Source organism: Megalops cyprinoides, chromosome 1, assembly GCF_013368585.1.
Source record: "Megalops cyprinoides isolate fMegCyp1 chromosome 1, fMegCyp1.pri, whole genome shotgun sequence".
Classification (NCBI taxonomy): domain Eukaryota; kingdom Metazoa; phylum Chordata; class Actinopteri; order Elopiformes; family Megalopidae; genus Megalops; species Megalops cyprinoides.
This window is the reverse complement of record NC_050583.1, coordinates 68591770-68607768: the sequence shown is the minus strand read 5'-3', so window position 1 is coordinate 68607768 and position 15999 is coordinate 68591770. Positions and strand designations below refer to the sequence as shown.

At 38.7% G+C, this 15999-nt stretch overlaps 1 protein-coding gene across 3 annotated transcripts in view; it reads right to left on the bottom strand.

Moving 5' to 3' along the window:
- The window catches only part of LOC118785780 (echinoderm microtubule-associated protein-like 6), a 75337-nt gene that overhangs the window by 36279 nt on the left and 23059 nt on the right, over positions 1-15999 (bottom strand). For all 3 annotated transcript variants that reach the window (XM_036540715.1, XM_036540722.1, XM_036540728.1), the window contains exons 2-9: positions 11980-12139; positions 10621-10719; positions 9316-9384; positions 8429-8614; positions 7216-7351; positions 4417-4618; positions 4013-4150; positions 243-499 (exon numbers count right to left, since the gene is read on the bottom strand). In XM_036540715.1, the coding sequence (XP_036396608.1) occupies positions 243-499; positions 4013-4150; positions 4417-4618; positions 7216-7351; positions 8429-8614; positions 9316-9384; positions 10621-10719; positions 11980-12139 (1247 nt within the window). The remainder of the gene's footprint in view (positions 1-242; positions 500-4012; positions 4151-4416; positions 4619-7215; positions 7352-8428; positions 8615-9315; positions 9385-10620; positions 10720-11979; positions 12140-15999) is intronic.

The following is a 15999-nucleotide window of genomic DNA, read 5'->3' as shown; positions in this document are numbered from 1 at the left end:
TTTGAAAACTCAAAGTACTACTAGTAGTAAATATAAACTTTGTGTTCCCTACCCATAAAGAGTTGGTGCCTCTGAAAAACACCCCATAGAAGTTACTCCAGAATGGCCACAAGCATGCCTCATGACGATATCTTATGAACAATGGACTTGCCATGAGGCACACCGCACAGACCACACCATAACCACTGTAAACACCCTTAACATTCCAGAAGTGCTGACTCTGACATGTAGTGGTGACTCACATGGCATCCTGTAGAAAAGTCTCTCCCCAGCGCCATCATTGGTCTGCAGGAACCTGCCGTCCACTGACCAGTCCAGGTGCGTGATGAAGCTGGATGACTTGTTGCACTCGCCCACCTTCTTATAGCGCTGACCCACTGCGTAGATGTCGACCAGCCCATCATTGGAGCCCACAGCCAGGAAGGAGCTGTCTGGGGAGAACTTCATCTCGTGGATCACCTCCTTCCTGTCCTTGATGTGAACGACCTCCGTCATGTCCCTTAGGGTAGAACATAAGGTGGAGGGGCTGAGATGACACCTCAACAACAAACACATAAAAGAGTGAAATGAAGCAGTAAAAGTTGTAATCTCTTCAATTTAAACAGCATAATTTCATATCAAAGTATTGAAGAGGGGGGAAAAAGGAGTGAAATTCTATGTAATTTTGTGGGGAAAAAAAATGTACCATCCATTCAATCATCGTGTTCCTCAAAGACCTTTTGGGCCACATGTATGTTGTGTGATTATTAAGATAACAGAGAAGGTCATCCAGAGGTGACATCCTAATTAAATGTGTTTCCTGGTACAAATATAGAGGTATCATATAGTATTACTAACTGTCTTGACAACAAGATACCTCTCTCCATTTATAATCATGTCACATCTCTTAAAGTACATTCTCTGCCATCTATGGCTTAACTGCACCTCTGCTTCTCCTCAGCTCTGATAAAATAAAGAGCAAGGGTGAAAAGAGTATTTTTATCTCAAAAAAGAGAAAAATATATATTGTGTTATATAGTACTAAAGCTAAAGGCAAATGGCTGAACTCAATGAAATCAGTCAACAATTTCATTTTTGCATTTCAGCCCTTTTCTTACTTCCAGTTATCCAAATAATGAGGACACTGTCTTAAAAATGTCATACCATGTGGGCAATTAAGACAAGCTGTTAACCATAACTAATTTGGAATAATGCACTGTTTGGTTCTATTCCAACTAAAAGACATCACTAATTACAATGGGAGGTTTGTAAGAGCACAGGGCCACAGTTTCTATAGGGCAAGACCTCATTTGTCAAAGAGACTCAAATGACACCAGATGAAGACAACACATTCCTTCTCATAACAGCTCAGAAAACAAAGCTGTTAAACGTTTATTACTGACTCAGTTACTACCCTGATAAAGATGATTTGATTAATTGAATCATCAAGGCTTTATCAGTCTATGTTTTCACGAAAAATCAGTTTTGCTTGCCTCTGCTTATGCTTTTCACCAGCTGACTGACTCTTCATTTGACCAGAGAACTTGTGGCAACTACACACACAGCAGGTGAATTTTCAGGAGTATATCTATTCTCTTTGGACTCTGATCAATTTTATACTGAAAGACAAAAGTGTAAATCATGCAACCAGTATAACAGTTATAGATGTGCCACCACATAAATATAACGACCACAAATCCATCACAAATTCATCCTGTGAATCATTATAATCATTATAAATACCTTTCTGCCTTGCAAGCACTATTTTCACTACATCAACATTTGACTTTGTTCACCTCTGTCCTTGCTGAATCCCCATAAACTGTGATGAATTATGGTCCTGGCTCCTGAAAATTGCTTCTAAAACTAAAATGACTAATAATAAATAAGGTCTTCGAAACACAAGGAGATAGCTGATGCTCCTATACTCTGTCATTGCTGGAAAAATCATTACTGCACTGAGACTTACTGCACATACTGTCGATTTACAGAGTCTAGAAACCCTTTCAAAATGTCTTGTTTTTGGTGTCTTAAAGGCTGAAATCAAGACAAGTGAACCTACAATATCGAAATGAAAATAAAATGCCTCAGTTTTTGAAAACATTTCTAAAAATGAAAAACTTTGAATGTCTTGGTTATATAAGGCTACACACCCTTAAATTAATACTTGGTGGAAGCACCTTTTGCTTTGATGCTTCTTTGCAGTAGAGTCCACTACATGCTGCACTGAGACATGAGCCCTGACAGAAACACTATAATACGTGGTCTGCACTTGTGAGCAAGCGGTGAGCAGTGAGATATGAGTAATACTCTCATAGTTTAACCATAGTTAGATATAAAGCAACACAGTATTTTTCCGTTCCAGTGTCTAGGATGAACAATGAATGTTTTTTCAATGGTGTCAGGCCCTATGAGATGTGCCACATCTTTAGAGAGTAAATATATAAAAATACATTCTTTGTCATGCGTGTTATAATAATCATAATTTAATTTATATGTTCATTAATGATTGATTGCTTGATTAATTAATTAATTAATTGATTGATTGATTTGACACTCTGATCCAGGGGGACCTAACACTATGTAATTTCAGAAAATACATGTAGAAAATAAGCTCACATTATACAGTACATTAAGAGTAACTACTTAAAACATACATAAAGCCTACCTATGCAACGAGTAAAGGCTACAACCAGCATTCAGAATGATACATGCATGATGCATGATACATGACACACTTCATCACATCACACACACACACACATCACACAAATGCATGAAAAGTGTAGAGACTTTTAAATATACGTGGCAGTAATGCTGAGGTGATCATTAATATGAATAACTTGGTATCATTATTATGCACATAACCAATTCAGCAAGATTTGTAAACAAATTACGTAGTGCTGTATCACCATAATATAATTTAATGGTTTCCATTTCATTCTTGTCATGGCTCAATTCTTCAGATTGTGGAGGTTATTCACTTTCCTTTTGTCGATGGAGTGTTTATTCTGTTAAATACTCCATGCATGTATCTGCTTTGTTGATCCTGTATATTCATAGGTACAGCATGAACCTGATAAAGGATTATATGAGGGTTGATAGAATCTGTGGTGACAGTTATGGAGTTGAACAAAAGGGGCTGCAAGAAGCTGGAAGAAGTTTCCTGGACAGGCATCCACACATTTCCCGCTCACAGGCTCATATGGCACTCCTTTCTACAGTGCCCCTGGTGTGGTTACACACACTGCGCTGGAGAATATCTTACCCTGGCTATTCAGTTATTAATCATTTTGTTTGATTAAATCACACCATGATTAAAGTCATAAGCCTAAAATAACTAAGCCAAAAATTAAAGATCATTTAGGTGAAGAATGAGGTTTTTAGAAAGGCTTAAGTCTACAATCAAACTCACTGTCAGCACCTACAGGCAGACATCATTCATCATGAGCTAATCCTCTCAGCAACTCCTTCATCCTTTAAACACTAAAATTTCAACCTCATTTATATTGCAGGAACTCAGAACAATTAAGATACTGTCTGAACTCTGATGGTGGTTTCTGATTAAATCTTAAATTGAAGAATATTGTTAATGTAGGGAATCTATATTGTCACACACACACACACACACACACATATATATATATATATATATATATATATATATATATATATATGTGTATTAAATCAGTTACAGAATCCTTAACTGACATTGCGCCTTCAGACTGTCAATTCAATTTCAGACAAGGGGTCCAGTTTTTTCAGCTCACGATGGTTAGATTTTACAGACCGTTCATCTTGTTTAAGATGTTCTGGTTATTCAGTGTTTGCAATGCTAACACTGGGCATAGCATTGCAGCATAGCAGACCTTTAAAGTGAAGTACATTAACTGCCTAGACAAAGAACTAGTCATTATACAAACCAAAATGGGTTACTATTGCCACAAAGGGCACAAAGGAAGATGAATGACTGGAGTCGGACCTGCCAAAGATATCGCTGCAATACCTGGCAAGTTTTGAGACAGTGTAATACCTGACACGGAGCACAGTGAAGGAGCCATCCTTCATGCCCAGAGACATCTGGGAGCCATCGTTGTTGAATGCCACACTGCGCACTGCCTCCTCCATGTTGCAGCGGGCGATGAGGGCATGGTTCACCAGGCTCCACAGCCTGCGCAGTCACAAACAAAGTAGGCATTCAGATACAAACGCACTTATATGTACAGTATGTGAAATAATGAATCAGACATGTGGCTTCAGTTGCTTCACTTCTAAGAGAGCAATATTCTCATTTTCGAAGACAGACTACTGCCTTGCAAACTTATGGAAGAGCTATGATGAGTGGAGAAACACTGCAGAGTGCGTGATCACTGTTTGAGAGAAGTGATCGCTCGCAGGGTGCTTGCTGGGTGAACTGGAGCGAGAGAGGCCACTGACCGTACTGATCGGTCATCGCTGCCAGTGACAGCCAGCGGTTGCTTGGGGTGGATGGCCAGAGCCCAGAGCTCGCCTTCGCTGTGGCCCTGCATGATGAGCACCGGCTTGTCCCGTTCCCGCACCATCACCTCGAAGATCTCGCTGTCCTGCGTGCCGGCCAGGATCCGGTCTGCCTTCCAGCACACACTGCGGATGGACAGCCCTGGGAGAGATCGCCAGACAGACAGAAGGACGGACAGAGCAGGAGAAAATAAGCAGAGGAAAGCAAACAAATGGAAAGAAAAATGAGGGAGTGGAAGGAAAATCCAGAAATGTATCATAAAATGTTTTCATAAACAATAACTGTCAAACAGAAAATTACTACTAGAGGCTGATGCTATTTGCTAATATAGCGTTGTACATTTACCCAAGCACTTCTATACTTACATATATTCATATTTGTCTCTTTACCCAAATGCCTGTTGTGTATCATTAGATGACTCCTGTCTTAAAATATTCATCCATTTCAATTTGTCGTCTAATTACACCTTCGTTGTACATCTGCTGAACCCACTGGAGCAAAAATCATTTGGAAAGTAGAACTCAAAACTGATTTAGAGAACATCATTTTTGACTTTCCGTTGCTTTCTCTTGGTTATTTTTTGTTCATCACTTTCATGTTCAGGCATGGCAAAGCAGCCACATGCTTCACAAGTGTACTGTGATCAGAGACAGCAAGCCTACAATGCCAGCATGCTGACTTTCCAATGCGAGCAAACATATTCAAATTTGGAAAACGGCGTCTTTCAGTCTTTGACAGCAATACAGTGAAAGTAACACAGGCATGGTGGCCTTCAGTTACAGTACACATGGAATGGGAGACCCAGCACAGTCTTGGTGAGGTGAGCAGTAGACAGTTTTTGTAGGAGAGGCCCAGCCTTTACTGCCATGCCCTCAAAGGCCCTGGCCTAGACATAATGGATCCACAATTAATGTGGACTAATTACTGTGATTCTAATCACCTTTGTCACAGAGGGCACTAGGGTAAAAGGAACACAGACAGCCAATGAATCCTTAGAACTTCTATAAATCAAAATTTAACATGAAGCTTCAAGAGAGAGTGGAATTAAGTGGGCACTGCAAATGTACAGTATGTGTTTTTAGCCCAAAGTAAATGACATACAGAACAATCCGATTCTCATTTAGTTAAACTTTTGCAAAATTCCTACTGGGTGGAACTGGCCCCTGGTTCAACAAATTGGAACTCAACTCCGATTAAAAAAAAAAAAAAAAAAACTGGCTGGATATTTTGAACTCACCAATTCACCAGAAATCAATATTTCATGAATCATACTGGTTTCATGTCAGTGGATGACCTTCTCGACACCCTGGCAAGCCATCCCTCTCTTCTGATGTTATAAATGGTCTTTTCTGGAAGCAGTTTTTTTGAAAGACCAGTGTCTGTAGTCCCTCATGCTTACACTGAAAGGTCATCCATGTATATGCAGGATCCTGGGGGACAGTGGCGACCCTGCTGTGCTTCTCAAAGCTCACACCCTACACAGACCTATGGAATGTCTTATTATCCTCCGTAATATGTGAACTCTCCCAGGTCTCCTTTGGGATCTCAATGATGCTCCTCTTCTTCCAGCCCACTGGCATCTCTTCTCACATCTCTTCATACAGGTAAAATAGCTTCTCCACTGCTATGTTGATAACTGTCTTGGCTTTATCCATCCACCCAATTCTTGTGGTGTCATCTGTCGCCATGAGATTACTCTGCTTATTTCTGCTCTGGTGGGCTTGCCAGTCTATTGATGGAATAAGCTCTGCCAGAGGAATATCTGCTACTGCTGGTTGGTTCACAAGGCCTTCAAAGCACTCCTCCCATCTGTTCAGTCGTGAAGCCGCTGCTGTCAGATTCATTTTTTTACGCTTGACTAGTTGCAGGGCTAGGCTGCTACCTTGCTCCGTACTGGCCATTGTTCAGTGCTATCTTTCTAACCACATCGTTAAAGTTATTTATCAGTGTTTCCTTTTTTGATTATCATTCTGTGTACAAGTGTGTCCCATCAGTTTCATACATTTATTGTAGCACCTGTTACTATCTAGAAAAGGTGGTCATAGCCTTCTCTATTGTGTTGGAGAAAACATGCTATTATATGCCAAAGGGGTGGCCACTGTCTTTATGTTTTGCAGCATCTGACTGAGGCAAAGGTCTGAGGCTACTGTCACAGGAATTTTAACCCTTGCTGCAGTAGTGTAGCACGCTCCAGGGGCTGAATCCCCTCGGTCTTTAACAGATTAAAATGTTGTCTGCATGAGGAATTCAGCACTGTGATTTTTCATCCATTCCTGTCTTTGTAGATTAAAAACATGTGCAAGTCGAGAAGTGTCAGGGAAGCCTTTGAGGATCTCCCTAGATGTAGTAGGTTTTCCTGCACTCGCTCAAGGGGAACTGTGGGCATTCATAAATGTGGTGGAAAATACCTTATTAATCCAGCGATGTAATACAACATGGGGTATGCGTGTTTGAAATGAACAGATTCTGTTGACCTTGTTGTTTTCTCCAAGCTAAAATGGCGCCAAGCAGTTTTCACATCTCAAAACATCATGAACACAATGCACCCATTAATGGCAATTAATTAAAAAATTAACAATCACATTTGTCTTTACAATGGTAAAACTACAAGTTACTACAATGGAAGTAGCCCAATAAAGCTATTTATTTGATATGATTGTGCAATCCCAGCAAGAGACAATGGTTAACCCAGGATTGTCTGCATTGAAAATACAATTGTCTCATACTGTGTTTCTCACCTTTGTAGCCGTGCTCTCCCTCCCTGAGGTCAATTTTGGTGATGGGCTTGAAGTCCACGTCCCACAGTCGTATACAGCCATCCCTGCCCCCTGTGGCAAAGCCTTCCTCACAAGCGTACATACTGAAGATCCCTGCCTGTATGGACACACACATTAACAACACCTACCTAGGCAGTCTGACTCCAAGGACTGAACTAGGATTAGTTTCAGCATGCCTGACCTGTTCAGATATTGGTGACACTGTTGTCTCAAAGGCGCATTGGGAGAAAATATACTTAACTGGACTCACAGAGAATAGCCCCTCTAAACAATGATTGTGCCTACAGTGGTCATACCAATACAAACTGCATTTAGAGAAAATGCACGTACACATGACAAGAAATGTGACATGTACAATTTTGTTGCCTTGGATGTGGTTCTATATAAAATTATACCCATCTGAAGCCTGAAGCTCAAATTCCATTTTGAATACTTTGCATACTAACAGTACTTAAAGTTCAAAAGGCTCAAATTCTAAACAGTAAACCTTCTTAAGGCAAATCAGTATTCTGTACGTTCTGATGTATACATGATATTGATTCAGTGCACAAAATGAAGTGCTTGGTGCATAGTTTATATTCATGGAATCTAATTATTAGCTGACTTTTCAGTGAATAAGCCAGTCGTAGCTGTGTGCTTTTCAGTTTCTTAAAAATTAATGCAAATCCGTTTGGGTTTTAACTACTCAGATTTACTTACTCACACAGACAGCAAATGCTGATGGAGCAAATCCTTTGATTCCAAAAACCAGCATGTTGCTAGCCTGAATGAATCATGTTTAGAAACATCTGAAGGAACATGTGAAGAAACGTGAATATTGCTTAAGAAAGGAAATTAGCTGCTCATTTTCTCTTTAAGCAGGAGAAGAATAGTTTTTTTTTTTTCGATTTACACCAAGTGGGCAGATGTGCAGTTTCCTGTATTTCTACTGATCTTCAAAATCTTTTAAAATGTTTCACTCTATCCAAAAATGGTTTTCTGCTTCTTCTTCTGAGAGTCTCACTTGTCTTGAACACTTTTGAATAGACAAGAATGACTAATTCCTGCCAGATCAGACAGTTAACACAGGTGTAAAAAAAATACTGGGCTAACTGAATGCTCCAACTGCAAACAAACACAGCATATTGAGGACTGGAATGTATATTAATGAATAAGGGTATGATGTTGCACTCACCCCATGTGCTGCCTGCAGCGTGCGTACCAGGTTCAGCCCCTTCCACACATAGATGTCTCCATTCAAAGCCCCAGAGTACGTCACATCGTCCTTTGCCGAGGCCAGGCACAGGATGGTCTGCAGGTCCCCCGTCTTGCCGAAAATCCCTCTCTTAGGGGTTAGTGCATTTCCACACAGGGCCCAGAACTGAGGGTGTGGAGGAGGAGCCAGGATCAGAAACTGTCACATTGCATTTGAATGTCAGATGTGACATTCAAATGCAATGTGCAATGTTTATTTATCATTACTAACTTGCATAGAATGGTGTATTGCCCTGGTTGGATGACCTGTCTTCAGAACAGTTAGTATGTATAACTTTGCTTCAAGTTCATTGAAGCTATTTATCAAAGCACCTTGTTACATCAAGTGATATATACTTTCAAATACACTTTATAGTATGTTAATAAATAATAAGGTAAATACTATAGTTTGTTTTAGATAAGCAGTAAGTATTGTGATTTGTACTGAAGCAGACATTTATCTGCATTATATCATATAATGCTGAACCGCCTTCTTCACAACTGCCAAGATACACACACTCCACATTGGCCAAAATATAACAGCTTTTAATGAGACACTGTACTCCTTGGAGCAACATTCAACAAAACTGAGACCAAAACATGTCCTACAAATGTACAACAACACAGATCAAAGCAATTAAGATCCCCTTGGTTTCCTCAAACATCCTTGAACTGTAATGTTAAAATGGATGACTTCTAACAAACATGACAATGGGCAGCCCTGTTTCAAAGGAGCAGGCATGATGACTTCAAGACATTGGCGCTAACACAGCCTGGTCTCCATGAGCTGTACCCTCCCAGGTGCTCTGTGTGTGGTGCTGTACTCACCTTGATATGCTTCACACCACAGCTGACCAGTCTGTGCTGCTGGTAGGGATCCCAGGCAATGTCAAAGATCTGCAACGCAGCCAGGCAATCAAGGATCAGATGGGTGTGTGCCAGAGGCAACAGAAGTCATTGAAATGCAAAAACAAAAAGCCCAGTGTTTTGTTTTGGAGTCCTGCATGCACACTGCTCTTAACAAGGCTCTTAAAACCTTTCTCTCTGTCAGAGCAAGGAGACACGGATGAACAAAACTGGTATGCAGTGCACCAGGGAGACATTGCTGAAACACTTCTTCATGCTGTTTATGTCTCCATGTCTTATTTCCTCTTCCCTTACCCATTACTGCATCACCTCTTTGTTTTGTATCAATCAATTCCTAACTGTTGCAAATATACAACTGACTGTTGTATAATTACTCACATGCCTATGTTTTTAGCTTTGTAGTGCCTACAGGGGCACCTAGAGAAAACAATAATAATGAAAGAAAAAGCCCCATATGTCACATGGTGAAGTAAAACTGTGGGCTGTAACTATATAATGATATAGAACATGAATAATGTTCTAGTATGTTATGTGTAATGGAATATGTTCAGTAAGTACTACAGACTTCATTCATATATATGAGGGGACAAACAGGAAATAAATATAAAGCTGAATATATAAATATAATTCCTGAATATATAAATATAAGCCTGATTATATAAATTCAATTCCTGAATACATAGATATAACTCTGAATATATAAACATAATTCTGAATATATAAATGTAATTCCTGAATATATAAACATAATTCTTGAATACATAAGGTAACTTGGCAAGAACGTTCTTCTTAAGAACACAAATATGTTCTTAGCGTTCTAGGGACTCCCCTCCTTGAAAGGTCCTAAAACCAAGAAAATAAGGACCCCTTAATGAAGTCCAAATTATTGCCTCATTCAAATTAAAATTATTTAACGTTTTTGTTTGATTATATTTGATTGTTCTGTAAAATTTTGCTGATGCTCGTGTTAAATTTGTTTTGCTCACTCAGTAGTCTATGAAGAAAAAAAAGAGAAATTATTCAAAAATAGAAAAACAACTGTCTTGATATGCCTGAGTATAAACTAACTTTTATATATTCAGAGTTACATTTACATATTCAGGAAATATATTTATATATTCAGAGTTATATTTATATATTCAGGAACTGAATTTATATATTCAGAGTTGGCCCCTCATAATATATATATAATATATTACATTATATTTATGCTTTTTTTTTTTGCAATATACATTACAGGTCGGTAATGTATGTCATATACATTACCCGGTCAGAGTGTCCAGTTGCCGTGGCAAGGACCTTGCCTTTCTTCCAGTCCCAAACACACACTGTGTTTTTGGAATCCAGGCCCACAGAGACCAACCGCTACATGGATGAGAGAGAGAGAGAGAGAGAGAGAGAGAGAGAGAGAGAGAGAGAGAGAGCATTGATGTTAATGTAACTGTTGATCTGCCATTCCAGGGGCATTCAACCCTGAAATGCTGGTGATTTTCAGGTTTTTTTTCAATCTGATCTGTAAATGACACAGATGTAACTTGAATTGCACTGAATTAAGGCAGGTGACCATGAGTTCAAGGTATTGAGCATTGTGCCATTCAGAGTCTGAACATAAATTGGCTTCTAAAAAAAGCTCATATGCTTGCATTGGCATTTCTGGGCCTTTAACGGTATATGTGCTCAATTTGAAGTTGGGTAGCTGGAGTAGCGGGATCTGTTACATTAACAGTAATAGATGTTGGAGCAGGACAGGGCCAGTTGAAAAGAGCTTTGTGGATTAAAAACCAGTTCAGGCCACTGCAAACTCAGACACCTAAACTGCTGGATGTGCTTCTTTCTAAAATTAACATTCTAATCATGATGTTAAGAATTTCCTGCATGACCAGATTTTGTTCTAAGCATAACCAAATGTCTCTTGTTGAGTTTGTAAACTGATTCATGTTTTAATCTGCTCTTCTTCCATGAAGAATTTTTGCTTCTTAGAAAATTTTGTAATTCTGTAAGACAAATGAGTCACATAACACAATTCTAACGTTAAGAAAACTGCAAAAGGTCTAATTGAGATCAAGTGAAAAGTTTATTTTGTCAAGACAATCTACACTGTTGTAAAAGAGTTTGACAAACAGTATAGTATATCTCAGAGTCACCAGAGTATTTTCCCTAGGCATAATGATCAGCATGTTCTCAGAGTGTGTTGAGGGGAAACTACAGAAACCTGTATGTAATCACGAAAACTGAGATTCCTAAACAGCTGTGTTTGTCTGTGACATGAATGGAGAAATGTGCACATATTTGATCTCAGTGAAATTGTTTCAGGGCAAGATGATCACCATGATTCACCAAAAGAAGACAAAGTACATCAACCTTGCCACCGACATAGAAACAAGAGGTTGCAGAGTATAATAAAATTTGTTCATTGTAACTGCAAAAGTTATACCATTCATGCCTTAGTCGAAGCAAACCTCATAAGTAACAAGTAAATCAATACTGTGAGCCACCCTCTATCACAAATGGCAAAATCTGTGCTGACACTTGTAAGTGCCAGAAGGCATCAGACTGTGTCTCAGTTTTGTGTGTTGAATGTCAGCCATGAAAGACAGAGCAGAGAGTACAGAGAATGAGTCTCACCTGTCCATCTGCATCAAAAGCCAGGCAGGCCACCCCATGTGTGTGAACATCTTTAAGAATCGACACGGTCTGCACACCGTAAGTGTCCCAAACACAGATGTACGGTTCCTTCCCCACTTGTCCAGTGGCAACCTGAACTCTGTCCGGGTGCAGAGCAAGGCTGAATGAAGACAAAAATAAACAGGTCTGAAGTATATGGTCATTGATCTAAATTAGGTATAACTATAATGTTATCACAATCGATGCTCAAAGACATAAATCTTTCATCATCTTCCTTTATTGCACTCTATACAGATGTGGAAAAGAAACTGTATTCAGTCAAAACATGTACGGACCTTAGATGACAACCATACATGTAAGTTACATGCATATGAATTGCTTTTATTACCTTCACAAATCCACTGTAGAGTTTTCAAAATGTGTCAAAAATACAGCTTTTATTTTTAGCTATACATTCATGAGAGTCATAAATTCAGATTAATTTAGAAGGAAAACGGTTACCACGTAAGATACTCATTGATTAGATTTTCATATATAAATGGACTAGAGCCAGATTCGTAAAACAGTGTGAGGTTTTTTTTGCATAATAGACAGGATGCTGGCATCCTTTAAAGTGGCAAATAAAATATTCCTTAACCTAAATTCCTGAAGATATCACATCAAAACCTAGAGTACTGCTATCTGCATCCACATGCAAGGCGAAAGTAACAGCCAAGAAAGGTCACATAAAGACAAAAAAAGACTCTGTATCCTGGATTAAGAGGCCAGATTAGGAAACACCCTTCAGGGCCCACCATATGTTCCCTTCAGAGAAACATATCATGTTGACGTAATCGTAAGTGATTGAAAATACATTTTCTGTTACGCTGAATACATTAAAAACATCTGTACCTCAGCAGTTAAATGAACTATAATGATGTTAATATCTCCTTAAATGAGTTTGCACTGAAATCTACTCTATGTAAGAACCGATAAAAAGACCACACACCCTCCAAGGGTTTCAATATTTCAGTTGACTCTTCAATATCTGATGGCACCACAGTTTGATTAATTGTGATGGTACATCAGCTCTTGCCCACCCACAGTTGTATTACAGCTGTAAACCCAGTGTATTACACATGTAATACATCGTAATGTGTACATAATGCAAGATGGCTTCCCTGCCGGAATAAACATGTACACAAGCTAAACATAGAATATACATTTTACTGGCATAAGCATGGGGTATTGAAATCTGAAATAAATAGATATGTGATAATTGTTCATTTGATTCAATGGCCTGTAACAAACAAGCAATTTATCTTAATAAACTGAAACAGCTGTCTAACATTACTTGAAGGGTCATATATTAATATTAACAAATAATACATACCAAATAACAGTTGTAACAACACGTATATTTCCCAAAGACTTCTGTGAGATATATAAAACCATCAGTATTCAATTATCAAATGAAACCAGGTTAATTGTGCTCAGCTGGAATTTATCAAACAGACTGGGTCATCAGGACATGTATTGAAAAATACTGAATTAAAGTAACATGCCTCAAATTGGCGTATTTAACACAATTTAAAACCATCTTATTGTTGTTAAACACTTCACTCAAACACTAATTTTGTGACATTGGTGTCAGCTTACTAAGGATGACACTGTCTACGATTTGAGACAACACAAAAATGCAAGAGTTACATAATTATTTGTCCTCCTACAGTTTCCATGTTTTGTTAGTTTTCAAGATAGCTTCCACAAGGACAACTGCAATTAAAATGCTGACACAAAGTCAAGTATACCTGTGGATATTCAACAAAATCGTTAGATAACAATTGCTCCAAGCTGACATGCTACAGGACCAAGTACATGAAAATTTAGCCAGCAAGAGCATACCATATACCATACTGTTTCCTACACATGAGATATTGATAAAATACTTTCAGGTCTTTCTTTGATGTACTTTTTTCTCTGAGGACAATGACAAACTGAGCATATTAAGTCATGGTGCAATCACTTATCTAATAATATATTTAGATAATTGATGGCAACATTTTGTGAGGTTGTTAACTAGCTGAGATTAATGAAACATTTGTGGAAATGGTGACTTGGTGACTAAAATCCCATTTGTCAGGGAGAATTAGGAGATAAGTCTTATGTATAGTTGTTGGTCCTAATCACAATGACAAGATGACCTTCGCAATAAGCCCTGTGTAGGGTAACCATGTGTAAGAAGGAGCTGGCTTCGCATACCAGATCTGAAACAACCATGTCTGCTTACAGTATTCCCTAGGTTTTTATAATTTTTTTAAAATATATTTTTTATACAAGTGAGCCTTATAAGGGCCACTGACTTCATGTTTTCTTCATAAATCCAAGTAAACAATTTCACTATAGTTCATCATCATCTCACATCTGCTGCATGTTAAATGATATTTGTATGGTAAGCTACTGATAAAATTTTCAGGAAATAGCCCTTAGCACCTCATAAGAAACAAGCACAGTGACTGCTCATTATCTTCCCAATGCAGGAGTGAGAGGCGCTGAGGGCAACCATAGCACAAGGGTTAGATGACTAACCCACAAAGCAGCACAGCTGAGAGGAGCCAACACAACAACACCAGTCTTCCAACTGGGAGTTTTACACTGGCTGAAGATCAGCAAGGGTCTTTGGTATATCCTCAGCTCAGACTAAGGACAGAAAATCCCCAAGGTCTGTTTCTATACATCAAAACAAAGCTCTGTCACTAAGTAAGCCGGCATCCCGTTAGGCTGACTAGAACTGGCTCGAAAATAAATAGGTGACCTGTAATCCTTCAGTGCTAGCACACAGTTCACTGTTCAATACTATGTGCTAGTTCTGAGGGCCTGCAAGTTCATTTAAGAGTCAATTCAAGGATAACCTAAACACCAGAAGCTCAGCCTTCAGATCCGTTGTTTTGTGGACAATAATATTGATTATGGTGCAACTGTGTTATAAAAATTCTTTGAAAAGATTAAAATGAGACAGATGATTTTGTGAATCCATCTTTAATTGCTTAATCCACTGTAATCAGGTTTTTATTTTCAGGTTTGTACCATGCCTGTCCACAGTTACAAAATTGGGATAAAAACAATGCAAAAATTACTGCTGGCAGCATTGACTAGGTTGGAAAAGGACAAAAGTGGAGAACATTTTAGACAGAAAACTGAGTTCTCATGTTTTTTGTGATGCTATGCTTAGTAAATATGCACTGTATGATTTTGTTTTATAGTGCTAACAAAGAGTGGAAATAAAATGGTATCAAAGAATCTAGAATTACAGACCCCATTTGTCCTGGTTTTTCTGGGGTTTCCTACATAAGTCATACTTTAATGAATCTGTATCCTACCCATGAGTTATTACACTACCTGCATTTACATTTATTCATTTAGCAGATGCTTTTATCCAAAGCGACTTACATAGGTTACAGTTCTGTACAATGTTATCCATTTATACAGTTGGATATTTACTGAGGCAATTGTGGGTTAAGTACCTTGCCCAAGGGTACAGCAGCAGTGTCCCAGCGGGGATTGAACCGGCAACCTTTCGGCTACGAGTCCTGCTCCTTAACCACTATGCTACACTGCCGCCCTAATTGATTCATAAGTGCCTAGTGTTTTTTTGCCAAGTTTTACAATAAAGCTAAAGCACTGTGCTTGGTTAGAAATGTGGGCCTTTGCCCGATTCTTCTGCACTCCACAGTACAGTATGGTCCTAGAGTTTATTATTATATGAATACATTTTCAATGAACATAATATACAAATGTATACAAAATGTATAAAAACATTATTCTTACTATTATTATAGATTGAAAAAAATGTTTCCACGCATTGCCTGCTCAGAAGTTTTTTTCCCAGAATGCTTCAGCTGTTACCCCAGGCCAAAATTGCTTGAACTGAAATCAGCTGCAGTAGCAGATTTAATCAGCTGAAAGCAGCACATTCTAATGCAAAGTCATTGGCTGCACTATAATTCAGGCAATTGAGCTCCACATATGTACAGACTCCAT